Here is a 16,099-nt window from a genome sequence, read left to right as displayed (position 1 = left end):
TGTTTTCTTACCATCAGAAGAACCCTTCTTTCATATACCCTTGGAAGTTGGAAGTAAAAAGTGCCTTAAAAACTATAATTAAAATCAGAAATCTGCTCTAATTGGGCTAGATCTAACGCTATATGGGCCGAATCCGAATCAGATCCAGGATTAATAGCCCAAGATCCATCTGATGCCGTATGCGGTATACCATCGAGAGATACACAGGGCAGCGCTACGGGGCCCGCACATACGGCGTATGCTCTTGGGCTCCTGTGACCTGTCCCTTCTCCCTTGTGTATTGTATTGGTTAGATCACATATCCGCATAGAGTAGGCGCCGCAGAGGGTGTCCCCCCCCCGGGCTTCTCCAACCCTAACCGCAACCGACTGCCCCTCTCTCGTTTCTCCGGCGAAAACCAGCTAGTCCGGTGAAAAACCGTCCTGTCTTCTCCCTTCTCTCACTCTAGTTCTCTACCCTAACCCAAGTCCTTAAGCCGCCTTTCTCTTTTCATAACAGTTCTGGCTACGGGAACCCTAATTTCCGTTCCCTGCGGCAAGTTTCAGATCCGGCCCACGGAAGAACTGACAATTCTTTTGAAGGGACTCCTCTGGTTTGAAAGTTTCTGGCTTTTCCCTCTCAAATGGTATTTCTTTTCTTTCCCTTAAAGGACTGATGCAGAGATGTTTTCTTATGTTCATTTTTTTAAGCTTTTTTGTGATCATAATCTGTGATGCTATAGATGCTATCAATAGTAGGCTCTCATGGAATCATGTGCCTAATTTTAGTTCGTATGCACTATATGTACTGGAGTTTGAAGCTGCACCTTGCCCAGAAGGAGCATTCATTTGGACTTCTGTTACAAATTCAATTTATACCATTTAAAAAAATAATAATAATAAATTATGAACCTGTTAGTGATCTATAGAAACTGAAACCAATTCACGATCCAAAGAACACAATAAACAGAAAGAAGAAGTAATTACACAAAATAAGGATTTATGTGGTTATCCAAGGTGCCTCCGGCCTAGGAGAGATGAGAACAGTTTTCACTAACAATGGAGAAAGGGTTACAAACTCTCTTCCTTATGCCTCTCTGTGTTTCCAAAGAATTCCTAGTAACCCTAATAACCCCATCGCAATAATTTACAGGGAAACAAAGAAATACAAATTTACCGAATTACCCTATGTAAACCTTAAAATTTTTTCTCGGGGGCTGCCTCCCCTGAACTCCCGCATGGACTCCTAGTTTGTGGAGGCCCTAGTAATGAAGATAAGCATCAGGGTGTACAGGACATCCTACCGCCACCAATCTTGACTAGTAAAATATAGTAAATTGAGCTATAAGACTAAGCTCCATCACTGTGTTTCAATAATCTCAACTAGTGTTTTACTTCTTGTGGATTCATAGTTCGTGAAGCTTCTAGGGATTGAGGGTACTTAACTGCTCATGGGGTTACATGAGATATGTGACGTGAATTGCAACCTTTTTTCTTTTATTTGAAATGTTGACTTCATAAGGAATCTGTAATGTAATTCTAGATTGGTAGAAGAATATGTGAAATTGTGAGATTAGGGTTAGGGTTTGATGGGACCTAGGGTTTGGGTAAGTTGATGTAGGGAAGTCTTCCAGTGAAGGTCATGAGATGCTTTGTTGAGGTTAGGGATGTAAACTTGAATGGACAATGGTTTAGGTCTAGGGTTTCTGGGTTTTTGAAAAATGGAAGAAGAGGGAATCTAGGGTTAGTAGTGGAGTTTAGGGTAGGGGCTTGGATCAAGTTTCCCTAAGGGTGTGAAGGATATTCAGTCCAAGTTTGGGTGGATTCTATGGGTGGTTTGATCTGGACAGAATTTAGGATATGGGGAATGATATTCTGAGATAGGGGAAAGCTAGGGTTTGGTTTAGAGGATTAGAAGAAGGGTTTGGGGATTGGGATGTGTACTTACTTGTTGATTGAATGATTCTTGAACTTGCAGCAGGATCCAGCAGTTGATTATGAGTCTTAACAATATTGGCTATGGCAGAACTGAAAACTGAATGAACACTTGAATGCAGATCGATGGAGCGAGGCAGTGAAGGCTATCTCAGCCTGGGTATCTCCCCCTCACAGCCTATCTCAGGACAGTGATGTTTGCAGAAACAAAATTCTTTATTCATCAAATCGTGGGAGCTCAATTGGAACTCTTACATATTTATAGCCTTATGGCTGAAAAGAAAACACTCTTAACAATGACGTAGACTTAAAACAGAACTAGGAATACTAACTAGGACTTCTTACTAGAATTCAAACTTGCACTAGGAATCCTAATTAGAGTTACAACTCAATAAAAGACAAGTTAGCGGTGCTTTTGTTCATTAGACTTGTTTTCCATCGGTATTTGTCTCCAGATCTTCTCATTGCTTCTGATTTGGTGAGGAAGATTATTGTTCATTAGCTGTGCTTTTGTTCTAATCTGCATTTTATTGGTTTGTTAGGTGGTGGAATTTTTAATTTTTTGCGACTTTTGTCATAAAACAAGTTTTTTTAATTGTAGCTGGTATTTCATGTATATAAACGTAATGATATTCTGCTTTCTCAACCATATAGCTTTCAGTTGTTTGCTTGATAAGTTCTTGTTACTGCTGCTTCATTAGACCCAGATACTGAGCTTAGGAGCTTGGAATTTAGGTTTTGATCCCTACTTAAGTCAAATTATTCATATTTACAATACGGAACAAATTCTTGGTTCATTCATATTACCTCTAAGTCAGGATTAGGAGAAATTGTGCGGTGAAGGAAAGATCCTGGATTACCTTGTTTCTTCATTATAGATGCAACGCAGCAAATGTGAGTTCTGTGTACAGTTGGGTTCTCTCTCTTGATTTTTTTTAATTCATCTTTTAATGAGAGGATTTTCTATCTTCTTATGTCCTTGTTGAAGTGGTGGTGGCTGAAATAATTTGCTTTCCTTTTCATTCTTCTTCTTTTTTCTGTTATTTCTCTTGTTATTTATCTTGTTGGTGGTCTGCTTGATATGGTTATAGCATGTCACTATAGTTTGTAAACATAGGATCTGGTAATGGGTTTTGACTTTTCTGGATATAGTGTGGTTTGATCTTTCTCTTTCATAGAATATGCATCTTAACTTCCATTTTGATTTTGTATTGTGAGAATCATTAAAAAACTTTGATATATTTTTTTTCCCCTTTTGAAGATCAATGGAAGTTGGGAACAATAGTAAGTTGGTCAGTCCACAAAATGAAAATGTGGAGACTGAAATTCAAACATCACGGAGGTTGGAAGTGGACCAAGGGGAGGATGAATGTCACACAGAAGACCTTTATGATGATGGTGGGTTGGTCGAATGCCCTAATCCATTTGAAGATACAAGCAAAGATTTAATTCATTCAAAAGTTTCGAAAGAATGGATACCAGAAGTTGGTATGGAGTTTGATTCAGAGCTGGCTGCTTATAAATTTTATAGTAGATATGCTGGAGCTGTGGGTTTTAATGTTAGAAGAGATAGCGCACATAGAAACAAAGATGGTGCATTTAGAGATAGAGTATTTTGTTGTTCCTGTCAAGGCCAACGTCAACCAGATAAAAGAGAGAAAGATATGAGGAATCATCGGCCAGTTACAAGATTTGGTTGTTTGGCAAAGATGAAGATTGTGCTTCAAAAGAACGAGAAATTGCGTGTTACCCAGTTTCTACAAGACCATAGTCATAAAACTGAACCCCCTAGTAAGGCTCACTTGTTCAAATTGCAAAGAAATTCAAGTGTTGCCCATGCTGCTGAAGCTAATTTAACAAATGAGTCTGGTGCAGCACCAACTGCAATCTTGGAAGGGACAATTGATCTTTATCAAATGGATTACAAAAATTACTTGCATTCTAAGCGGATGATACAAATGAGGGTTGGAGATACAGGAGGTGTCTTAAAATATCTCCAACAGATGCAATTGGAAGATCCACCCTTTTTTTATGCAATACAAGTGGACGAGGATGATTTAATGACCAACATTTTTTGGGCAGATTCGAGGATGGTGTTGGATTATGCTCATTTTGGTGATGTGGTTTGCTTGGACACAACATGTAGGAATACTAAAGATTGTCGTCCTTTTGCACTATTCTTTGGAGTGAATCATCATAAGAAAATTGTCATATTTGGTGTTGCAGTGTTGTATGATGAATCAATTGATACTTTTAGCTGGTTATTTGATACTTTTTTCAAAGCAATGTCAGGGAAAAGGCCAAAGACCATACTTACAGATCAAGATGCATCGGTTGCTAAGGCAATATCAACCCAGCTACCAGAAACCTATCACCGTCTCTGTGTATGGCAGGTGCACCAAAATGCCATTAAGCTTCTTAAACCATTTCGGACTTCCAATACTTTTGCCAAAGATTTTAGTAATTGCATGTATGACCATGATGACGAGGAGGACTTTTTGAATGCATGGAATTTGTTATTTGAACGATATGAGTTTCATCCTTCAGAAAAAGAATGGTTGCAAAGGTTGTTTGAGATAAAAGAGAAATGGGCTTTAGTCTATGGACGAGAAAGCTTCTGTGGGGACATAACCTCTGCACAACAGAGTGAATCCATTAGTAAAAGACTGAAGGAGTATGTTAGCTATAAGCATCATATGTTGCAATCTTTTTGGAATTTCCAGAGGTTGATGGAAAAGAGACGATATGAAGAGTTGAAAGACGACTTGAGAGCAAATCGTAGTACCCCTACATTGGCATTTTCAGTGGAGACGTTGAAGCATGCAGCAAGATTATACACACCTGAAATATTTGAAAATTTCCAGTATCAGATTGGGCAAACTTGGTCTTATGATTTGCACAAGTGTGGTGAGGTAGGGACAGTGACTGAGTACAAACTAATCCATCATGAGAAGCAAAATCAGTACATTGTTACATTTGACGCTTCAGAAGACACAGTTGTCTGTAGTTGTAAGAAGTTTGAATTTGTTGGGATTTTGTTTTCCCATGCTTTGAAAGTTCTTGGCTGTAGAAATTTTAGGAGGGTCCCACCCCGATACATATTAAAGAGGTGGACAAAAGGTGCAAAAGCTGGAGTTGTTGGAGTTACAAATGGCTTGACCACCCGAGGTGACCCAAAGGTAGAATTTGGAAGGCGTTACAAAGATTTGCTTCAAATTTGTGTTCAATTGGCATCAAAATCTGCAGAGTCTGAAGAGAGATATGTAGTTGCTGTTTCTTGCGTCGAGAAGGCAATAAAAGTAATGGAAGGAATGGGATATAAAGCTGTACAGAAACCTTCAACTGGTAGTACAGATGATGCAGAAAGTGTGTGTGACCTAAATAGAGCTGTACCTGTTGAAGGTATAGATGTTTCTGTTGATTGTATTGAGAGAACCCATAGTGATGATGACAGCAATACAGAAGCACCCATTATAGTAACAAGCATGAAAACTAAGGAAATAGGTGCGAGTGGTTCTAATAAAAGGCCAAAGAATTCGGCAGATAAAACTCCTAGAGGGAATATAACTATGAATGAACCCACTTCTGTGCCAAGCTCAACACATTCTGTGCCCTGTTTTCCAGTTGAGTGCTATTCAAGCTCATTGCCTCCACCAACTCAATTTATTCAGGTGGTACTTTGACTTTTCTGTTGAAATTGTATTGTCTATGTTAATGCTATTTTAAATTTAGTAACTAATCCTTTCCTTTAAACATCACATAGGGGCTTCATGGTTTCAAAGCAAATCTCTCAAGTGGTCATTATATTATTGGTACCTCATATCCACCATCCATGACTCCATTTATTCAGGTGACTATTGTTTCTTTATTAGCAACAGCTGCACTTAAGAAGTTGTTAAGACAAGTTTAATGCATGACTAAATTGGTGTTATATGTAATTCTATGTATGCAGCCATCTGATCCAAACATTGTCTACCACCAAAATAATTCCGGCGCTGTCTACCATCAATCTAACCAAAGCACTGATTAATTTGAGTTTCTTGCCATTAATCGAGTTGCCCAGGTAATTAGTTTAAAGATTCATCATGTGTGATAAATGGTTGAGATTGTGGGTACTATTTGTACTAGGTTTATTATGCTGCCTACCAGTTCCTCCACCATTAATCTCACCTGGGTCATAGGAACACCTACATATATTAACATATGATTTTATCTTCTTGCTTACCTCTAGGTAGATACCAACAGTATCCTTGTAGCAATGGGGAACCTTAGCATCAAAAGGAAGTACAAGGAAACCAAAGCCTTGCTATACAGGTAATGTAGTTATTCTAGTTTAACTTTGGATAAAGAAGAAGAACACACAGTTGGAGTTGGCTATTGATTTACATAGGCCATAGGTAATTAGTGTTGCACACAGAGAAATGTGGTTATTCGCTCATAGTCTAAGTTGGTTTCCCGGTCTTACAGGAATTTCTACCATGTCACATGCTTTGATCTAAAACACATGGCAGTTGTATGGACCGCAAACCAAGGTTCTGGTGTTCTGCAAGAACTTTACAGGACACGAGCAATGATACAAAATATTTGTTGAAGCTACTGAAAGTTGCATCACATTTGTCAGAACTATCCAAATCTTTGCCTACCTTTTGGACTGATTTAAGTCATGATAAAATCTGAATGCTTACTCCAAGCTTTAATTTCTGATATTTTCAGACTATAACTTATAGCACAGTTGATCTGGAAGTCAGGACCTGCCAAGTGCTGTGGCATTCTGAGGATGGACAAAATATAAGGTTTGTGGAGTCTGCATGAATTTTGTTTGAGTAGGATAGGAGCATGGATTCAAAATCATAGTGGTTCCTGACAGGTGCATTGATTCTCATCAAATCAGACAATTCAGATGTACCTCGTGTTCAGGTTTATGGTCCGGATGAAATCTGAAGGTTGCGAAGTTTTTTGGGAGGTCTGGCTTTGCATCCACATTTACTCCATGAGAAGAAAAATGGGTGTAGGCTGGTTGTTTAAAGCTGGTCCATATCTATGTTTTCTTACTGAACTTGATATCATTTATGTGCTTCCAGATATTTTAAGGGCTTGGCCGTTGTTGCTATGGTTGTGAATTCTGCATCTTCTTTGTTTGCTTATGTTGCTGACTGCACATGCTTCTGGGCCTTTTCTTATGTTAGAAAAGGTGCAGGACCAGAAGAGGTAAGAGAAGCTAGACCGAGTCTGATGAGTTAGGAACCCTGAAAATGAAGCTTGTGGGATTAAAAGAGGCCTACCTCTGGTACAATGTTGAGATTCACTCTCAAGGCGAAGACTTAGCCACAAGTTCAAATTTCAGAGAGAGGTTAATCATCCTTAGCGATGTTATTTCCTGATGCGCAGTCTGAATGGAAACTGGTAGATCCTAATTCTGACATACCATTATGTAAATAGAGCTTATGTTGCTTTAAAGCACATTTAATACCAATAATGTGACTTATGAGTTAATTGAAAAAACATCACAAGGTTTTACTTTCACATAGAAAAGAGGGGAAATGGATAGTGGGACTGGATTTTTTCTTCTCTATGAACAACCCTTCCCCCAAGTCTCTTCTTCACTTGTACACTTTGAAGTTGTTTGGTTGTTTATAGCAGGTGTCTGCCATGACAACCGATTCAAACCACTCTGATCTGGAATCTTGTTCATGAAAGCAGGTATCCTTCTACTGACTAATTAGCTTCTGCAGTGTCATGCTCAAAATGATTTTAGTAAACTATGGTGAATTGCACTTGCCCCTCTTCAGTAAATTGATTTCCAACTTAACACTTGGTTATTGTTTTTGGAAGCTCATGACTGATACTAATGCTCATATAGTTTTAGATTCTATGAATGTGAAAACAAGGAAATTTTTTTTTGGGTGAATAGATTCTATTGCGAAACCTCAGGAGGGGGTGGGGAAAAAAAGGGGAAGGGTATATACAAAAGAGAGGGAAGAGAGAGAGAGAGAGAGGGGGGGGGGGGGGGGCGCAAAGCCACAGCCAACCTACGCAGAGGTGGTGAGCTGCAAAAGAGAAATATCAAGGCCCTAGGATACAACAACGTGTTTGTTCCATGGGGAATCTAAAATAGACCTATTAGGGATGAAGCTGAGTTTGGAGGAAACATCAAAGGAAATGGCTTTCCAAATCGAATCAAAAGATTGAGAGTTGGAGGTCCATCTCCTAAGATTCCTCTCCATCCAAATGTGATAGATAGCGGAGCTGAAAACTAGCTTTCCAACAGTGTCAGAGATAGTGGCTCTAGAAAAAGTCATGTCCAATCAGAGCCATTCTCTCTCAAAGGCTAGGGGTCTCCTGCACCTGGGCTAGATGGAAACAAGGGTTTTTTTCTAGATGGTAGAGGTAAAAGGGCAAACAAAGAAGAGATGGACAATGTGCTCAGAGACATTCCAGCAAAGGACACAAGAAGGGGAGACGGGGATGTTGCGGTGGAAAAGGAAGGCTTGGGTTGAGAGGCAAAGGCTAAGGGTATGCCAGGCTGTGAAGCTATGTCTAGGGATGTGACCTTTGAACCAAACTAACGTGTGTCAAGGAACCAGGGAGCCAGGGGTCCGAGCAAAATTTCAGGCAGAGCTAGAACTAAAGAGACCATTGGGAGGAAGGGAGCCAAACAACCATTTCTATTATTTCATGTAGCATTGTAGCACTTGTACCTTCTTATCAGTTTCCTTTTCTTGATTATCTAGCCCTTCTCTTAGACAACCTTTTTTTTTTGTCTGTTTTAATGTAACATAAGTAGGTTACAAATTCAGTTCTAACCTAATTTATAATCCTTTAAATCTACCTCTTTTACAATAGAATCTAATTTGAACATTAGGGTAGATATGTCATTTGACTTTTACCATTTGTGCAGTCTTCTTCATCACCAATCAAAGAAACAAACGTCAAAGTTTGCTCGCCACTGAAACTGTGGTCTTGATCCATGGCTTTGGACTACTGTTGAGTAGAAAAAGTGGAAGAGACTATCATGGAAACTCTTCCCTACCACGTAGTGTCGCAGTGGTCCTTATGATGCATCAATGATAAAACTAATGGGGTCCACCTCCCTCTATTAGAGAAATTGACAAACAGGCAAATTGAGGTGATAATTTTTCCTTCTTCACCACCTTGAATCGTTATCGTCTACGGTTCCCTGACTGATGCGGTTCCCTAGTGCCTCTCACAAGAGGGGGGTGGGACCCACCCGGGGCACCTGACCAAACACTCTGCCCGGGTGAGGTCCACCCTCCTCCTGTGAGATGCACTAGGGAACCGCATAGGAAAAAAATTCCCTTCACCCTCTCTATATTTCCCCTACCCCACCTCCTCTCCCCGTCCTCCTCCAAACTCTGCCCCACCTGCCCCCACCTCCGCTCTCTTGCCTCCCTATTTCTGTCTTGAACTTTTTATAAGTTAGATGTCTGGTGACATTGAGAATGATATTGTTGTTGCGACCTTTGCTCTCGACCTGCAAACCACTGAACGTTTGTCTCGCAGTGGGTATCCAAATCTTCCTTATCCTGACTTTTCCGCTATGATGGAAAGACACTTTAATTATTTTCTTCATGCATCTCGCCCCTGATGAAACAAATAGACCCGACAGATTATTCGGATTCGCTTCTGATCTGGAACCTGAAGCAGAAGTAGAAGGGAAATTTGCATTGGAAAACGAATAGCTTATTCTGAGCTTACCGGTGACATCCGAAGGGTTTTGAGAGATTCTCAAACTGTTGGAGTTGAAACGAAGAAAGGGAGTGACAATAAGAAGAGGATAACTGTAAGAACTAAAGAGTTGTGAAGGATTTCATGTCCTAAAAAAGGTCTCCATGGTAATTTAATTCCATTTGAATCCTCATTACATATGGCATTATTCTAATAATATTACCCACTCATTAACTTTTGAATTTCTTTTTAGTTTTTTCTTCAACCAATCATGTCTCTGTCCTTAAGGGTATTTTAGGTAATAAAAAATAGGTTACAACAACTGTCACTTAGGTAGGTTATAATTAGGCAAACCCCAACTTTGTCACTTTGGTAGGCTACAATTAGGCAGACCGCTTCCCGATGCCACACTCTCCTCTCCCCTGCCCCCTCCCCACCAAACCAGCCCCTACCCCAATCACAATGCCCACCCTCACCAGTCCCACCCTTTGCACAACCTGCTCCTCCCTGCCTCCCCTCCCATCCCTTTCACAATACATTGAAGATGGAATATGGAGGAGAAACCAAAATTTCTTTTCTTTAATTTCTGAATTCGAGGGGTTATACCTTTTCTGGTTGACCGATGGTAAGAAAAAATAAAACAAAAGGGAGGGTGCCCCTTTGAAAAACCAGAACCTTCTCTAATTATTGGGTAAGAGAGCCACACGACCTTTCTGTGAATGCAACATTGAAACAGATTAAAAGGGTTCATGCCCATGGAGGATAAGGATAGGAAGTACTGGAGGGATGAGTTGTGTTCTCAACAGGGAGACAAATCTTGGGGAAACAATCAATGTCACTATCATCACCTTGTTTTCCGAACCAACTGAGGAGATCTCGCTCCTCCCTTGGCTATTGGTTCATCTTCTCCCTTGACATCAGGTCCATCTCTTTGTTGCATTCAAAATTCAAAGTACAAGATTCTTAGGGGCACAAGAAAAAGGAGGGTAAAAATCTCATTAGATGTATTGTAAAAACTACAATCGACAAAACAAAAGGATTAAAAGGGCAGGGGAGATGGAGAGGAGAGGTTAACAGAGGTTAAGGGATGAGTTAAAAAAGAGAGATGAAGATAAGAACGAGTATTGAAGAAAGCATGAGAAATCAGAAGTAGCAACAGGGAAAATTGCTATAAGAGAGCTCACATGATATACTTTTTAGTTGAAGAAAGGGCATAAGGCAACTAAAAACAACGAAAACAACATGAGGCGGGGATCTCGTGTAACTGCCTTCTCTGGAAAATGATCAACTTGTTTGAAGCCTTCTCGTCTAAGAAAACCCATAGAGATCGAAACTTTTATTGAAATAACCAAGAAGAAAAAGTTTTCCTTTTTTTCGGCTGTAGGGGAGGGAGGGTAGGGGGTGGGGCGGGGTTGCAAGATCAGTTCATACGTAAAAAAAGTTTCCTTTTTTTTTTTCTTTCAAAAACTCATTACTCATTTACCTATTCTTTTTTCTCTCGGCTACCTCACCTAGGCGAGCCATTCCCTTGATGATACTGCAGGGCAAAGTCAATACAGAAAGAAATCTGTTCAGTGAGCAAAAGGAAGCAACATAATCCATTGCAGCCAATTTCAGATGCCTCCACATGATACCCCTCACCAGTAACAGCAAATATTGTAGCTGATAACAAGCTTTGCAGAAGCAACAGGGCATCTTTTACAGCAATATTTTTTAGAGTACTAAGGCTTTGCAGGACACATTGCCTGGCATCTTAACAATTGCCAAATATGTACAACCAATATTGTTCGCAGCAGAAAAAGCTATCACAAGAAATGTTAAATACTCACCCCGAATGTCGATCCAAATGCTTCACCACCTGGCTTATTGCATGGACAGTCATCTTCATTACCTGTTTCACCGAGGAAAAAATTAAGAATATGACCACAAAATGATACACCAAATGTAAGTTCATAGTTCCTGAAATAAATGTTGAAGCACCCATTTCGTTTTTGAAGTGGACTGTCAAAAGATTCTTTTTTTAGACCTCCATCCACAAAAAACTTTTGCAATTTTTTTTCTTGGGGAAGGGAGTGGTGAAATTGAAGCCTCCAGGGAAAACAGTTTTCAAATGCTAACGGTGGCATGTGAGGCACTCCACTTGCCATTAGAATAGGACAGAGTTTGAGATACAAGGCCTTATTATGTCTGTATGCATGTATAAGGTGTTTGTGTACGAGAAAACAGTAACCAAACCCAACTTATATAACATATTTTATGTTTTGATATGCATTTTTACCTACTAAAAATAGAGATTTTGCGGGCTATGGGAATTTCTTTGGGCTCTGGGAAAAAAAATATCTGGTGAATTTCTTTATCTGATTTGTGTAGTGACTGGCAAAGTTATTTCGTATAGCCCTGATGTAAAAATTCTGGCCTTATACAGTATAGAGATGCCTTCTGTTTCTTTTTTGCTGGGTGTTTTATGCCCTTTCTATTAAATTCCTTTCAACTTATCAAACCCCTCCCCCAACGCCAAAAAAAAAATAATTTTAAAAGAATTAGAGCCAGACATAATACTTAGAAATATTTCACTTTGTGTTCTATAAACTACATAACCCAAACAGAGGAAGCATGTAGCTCATGGATGATGAAACACAAGGGTGACCACCTCAAAGAGGTCTGCATATTCTGTTAGAACTTGAAAGATTCATATGCATGCACATGCTTCAGGGAATTCTTATGGTGCCTGGTAAGTCAGGAATGCTGATGTACCGGGGCTATCACTTAAGGAACATTGGGAGGAGATAAGGGTAATGAACTATCCCTCAGCAGAAAGCAATATAATCAGACTATTAAACAATCAAAAGGACAAAATAACAAGGAAACATAACGCATCTGGAACAGCTTAACATTTTTTCTTCCATATATGGATCATCAATAAGTTGGCAAAGTGCAGCATATGTGTCATCTCACCTAATGTAAGGTAACTACATAAATATTATGCTTCCTCTACTAACCATTCAACGCAATAACCTACATTTCTATGAAATTCATAACAAAATGACAAGCATGCAAAAGAATGGAAAGAGTTAACGATGTAACACATAAAGCACTTAAAAAGACATCAGACTATAATACCTCCAGTTTGTCTTCTTTGGCCCTGTGACTCTGGGGAAGTAAACGAAATTCCTCCGTCAAGCGGACGCATTCATGGACATTTTCAGGTGAGACAAAGTTGAGCGCAACTTTTATGCATGACTGCAAGTGAAACAGCAAGAGCAAAAGATGCTAACATCATTTTGTGCGATTTTTTTGGGTGGGGGGGTGAGGTGAGAAGAAGTGAACAAAAAGATTTTCTTTTCCTAACAGCTCTATTTTCCCTTAATGATGGCATCTTCCATAGTTCCATTATAAGTAAAAAATTGCAAACTCCTTAGGAGGAGACCTGCTTCCACAACTTGCAATTTAACCTCCAAGCTCAACATTACTTTTGACTAATATTATTATATCTAAGTATATCGTGTTGGTACTGTTGATCTTATCCTTTTATTTTGCAGGTTTGCTACTGCCTAAATAGTCTAGTCAGAAACCTCAACGATTTTCCTAAAATTATGCTGGATAAAAGGAATGGCATGGATGCAAATTTGGCCACTTTAGTGATGCAGTAGCACTACAAAGGTTGGTAGGGGTTAATTAATTATACGGGATAATTTAGTATAATTGCATTGTATTTTGGTAGGAGTTAGCTAAGTAGGATGGTTGTAATAGATTGAGTCCATACTCCAATTTACTTTCTAATTCTGCTTACTTGCTACTGTAAGAGTTTGTTTTCTTTTATATATGTAACCAAGCATTATGCCAAAGAATAGAATGGATTGAAGAAGATAGTTGAGTTGTGGTGTGTTAAGAGAGCCTACTGTCTGGCTGTATCTCCTTCCCCCTCTCTTATTCTCGTGTGCTGCTAATTTCCCTTCTTTTCTCTCATTCTTCCAATTCGATCAAGGCCTCTTATCTCAGTGAATCTCTCCTGGTCCTCCTTCTCTTACCTATCATTATCATCCCTTATTGCCTCTTCCCTATTCTGTTACTCCCTATTTTCTGTCAAGTGGCAAAATTGTGGATTGAGAAACGAAGCATTGGAACTCAGCAACTCCTTGGGGGTTTGAGTCAATACATTAAGGTGACTTAAACCTTAACATCGTAGACCTGATTACCTTCCCTGCTGGAAGAACAAAACCAGCAACCAGGTTAGGTTTCACTAGCTCCGCTGGGGTCAGGTGCAGAAATCTTTTGTTGTTTATTTACCTGACAGAAAAATAGGGAGTAAAGACATGCATAGCATAAGCCTTGTATCAAGTATGACCTCAAATAGAGCTGATTGATGGGCAAGGATCCATGTAGCCGACCCCATTTAGTTGGGATAAGGCTGAGGAGTTGTGTTGCGTTGATCTATTGTTGATTGTTTCTAATAGATTTGCGAGTGCAGAATCTTACCTCAAGGTTTCAGGTTGATTGGACTCCTGTGGTGTGAGTTCCTTCAACTGATATGGGGCTTAGTTATCACTGTTCTGTTGCTTTTGAAATTAGGTTGTCAATAGGTTGAACAAAGAAGCAGCGCTGTAATTACCAAAGTCCTTCAAGTCGCCTTGTTGTTGTTGCTTTGCGTCTAGGCCCCCTCCAACGCCTTGGGTCGCCTAGATGCCATGACAACTATGGTTATTACATAAAACCCTCCTATTTATACATTGTTTCTGTTTAAACACCCCATTCCAACTTATAATTCCAAAAAAGCCCCTCTTTCAAAGTTCTATTTACAACTTGATTTTTTTCAATGGGTTACTTATCTTAAGATGTTCATTATTATTGAAATTACAAAATTGCCATTACTTTGAATTGTTGAGCCATTTATTACGTGGTTGGGCCCATAGGACCCATTATCAGGGTTTTAGGACCCATGGTCGCATCATGTAGCAGTTATCGTACTTTATTGGAATGAAGAGTGTTGGGCAACTGGCAGTGAATGGCAGGGTATTGTAATTGTGGACAACCCTTCTGGGAGTTCTGGGTGTACAGATGAGGTGGTAGAGCTTCTATATGAGTAGGCAGGCCTCTGGCAGTACAGACAGTGATTTGGCAGTGCATACAGTGTCAGAGGTGATGTGGCAGTATTCTGGCAATATCTGAGGTGGTCTGTTAGTGCCAAGTTGCTCAGGCAGTTCATGTAGTGGTAGACAGCATGCCCATGGGGCAGATGGTGAGATCTGTGCAGAGTCAAATAGTGGTATGGCAGTGAGCAGGAGGGAGAAGGGAGAAGGGGTTTGGTTGAAAAGGGAGTTCCAGAAATTAGGGCCAGAAGAGGGGGAGGGAGGGGAAGGGGAAGGGGAGGGGGAGGAAGGGAGGGGGAGGGGTGGGAGGATTGGATGGAACTGCCGGACAGTGGCCGGAGATGGGGAAGGGAGGATTAGCAGGGGCGGTGGTCGGACATGAGGATTGAGCAACTTTCTTTAGCAGTAGACGATAATAAAGACCAATTCCTGTATGTTCTTTCAGTTCTACTGTTGATTAGATTCATTCTATTTGTAAACCCTGAAATTAACAACGCTGACGAGTATCAGAAAAATTCAACCTCAACCATTCCAAAATAGTTTAAACTTTTAAGCCTCAAGTTTTCTCTAATCCTGCACTTTTTGGACTAGGTTCTTAACACACTTGTTCACTGTGTGTGAGCCCTTGCCTACTTGACACCGGATTCAGGTGAGATAACGCCCTAGAAGAAGGTTGATATGCCATGATACTATAGTATTAAGTACTCATTAAAAAGGATCCATGCAATAAGTGATTGGCTGAATAAAATAAGTTGGTGCCGGCTGCCTACCTAACACAAGGAAAATAGATATAAATATATAAGGATAATATAGGATAGTAGAGAGAAAAGGGCACTAAATGCATTAAATAGATTATCTCAACACTTTAAAAATGCACATAACCAAGTGCAAAGTCGCCAGGAAATCAAAAAAAGATATCTCACAACTAATGCCAATATATAAAGAAAAGTGTAACCTCCTGCAAGGTCTAACAAATATGCACTTAAGACCAATGATACAGCTTGCCCAAACTAACAAAGCAAGTAGAGATAATGCAATACAAAGGAAAAGAAAAAGCAATCTCAGGCTTCTCACATATAAATGAATAAGCAGCTAAACACAAACAGAAGTGTATTAAAGGGTACAGCATACTAGTAGCAACTAACAACAAGAACCAGTACTACAAACATGGGGAAAGGGAAGGGAGGAAACAAACCACAGAAACCCGTCACAACTAGGACAAAGAAAGTGGTTACCAGAGTTCCTCCCAAACTAAGTTGAGGATGATTTTAACGGAGAGGCAACGTGGAGCCGACCAAGTTGCCTGTATAATCTTACTGCTGAGGTATACCAGCATGGCCATAACTACCGCTGTGGACTGAAAGGACGTGCTGGCCGCTGGTCTTAGGGATTGCTTTAGTTGGGCCGGGGATG

At 39.9% G+C, this 16,099-nt stretch overlaps 3 protein-coding genes across 6 annotated transcripts in view; 1 reads left to right on the top strand and 2 right to left on the bottom strand.

The window, feature by feature from the left end:
• Positions 1 to 4,907, bottom strand: part of LOC122664543 (prefoldin subunit 6-like) — a 47,059-nt gene extending 42,152 nt beyond the window's left edge. Inside the window, exon 1 of the mRNA XM_043860398.1 lies at positions 4,895 to 4,907. The gene's annotated coding sequence lies outside the window, so the exon portion shown is untranslated. The remainder of the gene's footprint in view (positions 1 to 4,894) is intronic.
• Positions 444 to 7,375, top strand: LOC122664541 (protein FAR1-RELATED SEQUENCE 5-like). Of its 4 annotated transcripts, XM_043860393.1 has the most exons (7): positions 444 to 625; positions 2,732 to 2,807; positions 3,175 to 5,584; positions 5,677 to 5,763; positions 5,866 to 5,976; positions 6,145 to 6,227; positions 6,627 to 6,696. In XM_043860393.1, exons 3-5 carry the CDS (start codon positions 3,179 to 3,181, stop codon positions 5,941 to 5,943), a joined length of 2,571 nt encoding a protein of 856 aa, XP_043716328.1. In that variant the 5' UTR covers positions 444 to 625; positions 2,732 to 2,807; positions 3,175 to 3,178; the 3' UTR covers positions 5,944 to 5,976; positions 6,145 to 6,227; positions 6,627 to 6,696. The 4 variants fall into 4 exon arrangements, with proteins under 4 accessions (XP_043716328.1, XP_043716330.1, XP_043716327.1 ...); XM_043860395.1 differs by lacking the exons at positions 444 to 625; positions 6,627 to 6,696 and adding an exon at positions 7,105 to 7,375 and having other exon boundaries at positions 2,567 to 2,807; XM_043860392.1 differs by lacking the exons at positions 444 to 625; positions 6,627 to 6,696 and adding an exon at positions 6,995 to 7,375 and having other exon boundaries at positions 2,567 to 2,807.
• Positions 7,376 to 11,393: 4,018 nt separating this feature from the next.
• Positions 11,394 to 16,099, bottom strand: part of LOC122665823 (lysine-specific demethylase JMJ25-like) — a 48,960-nt gene continuing 44,254 nt past the window's right edge. The window contains exons 11-12 of the mRNA XM_043861958.1: positions 12,720 to 12,839; positions 11,394 to 11,490 (exon numbers count right to left, since the gene is read on the bottom strand). Coding sequence (XP_043717893.1) covers positions 11,425 to 11,490; positions 12,720 to 12,839 — 186 coding nt within the window. The 3' untranslated portion in view covers positions 11,394 to 11,424. The remainder of the gene's footprint in view (positions 11,491 to 12,719; positions 12,840 to 16,099) is intronic.

The sequence above is a fragment of the Telopea speciosissima genome, chromosome 6 (assembly GCF_018873765.1).
Source record: "Telopea speciosissima isolate NSW1024214 ecotype Mountain lineage chromosome 6, Tspe_v1, whole genome shotgun sequence".
Lineage (NCBI taxonomy): Eukaryota > Viridiplantae > Streptophyta > Magnoliopsida > Proteales > Proteaceae > Telopea > Telopea speciosissima.
This window is presented reverse-complemented; position numbering and strand designations above follow the sequence as displayed.

Excerpts from the sequence above, each read along its gene's own strand:
- LOC122664541 (XM_043860395.1), top strand. The coding sequence starts at position 3,179 with ATGGAAGTTGGGAACAATAGTAAGTTGGTCAGTCCACAAAATGAAAAT. Across the intron at positions 5,585-5,676 it reads CACCAACTCAATTTATTCAG|GGGCTTCATGGTTTCAAAGC; the intron begins GTGGTACTTTGA and ends AACATCACATAG. Across the intron at positions 5,764-5,865 it reads CCATGACTCCATTTATTCAG|CCATCTGATCCAAACATTGT; the intron begins GTGACTATTGTT and ends CTATGTATGCAG.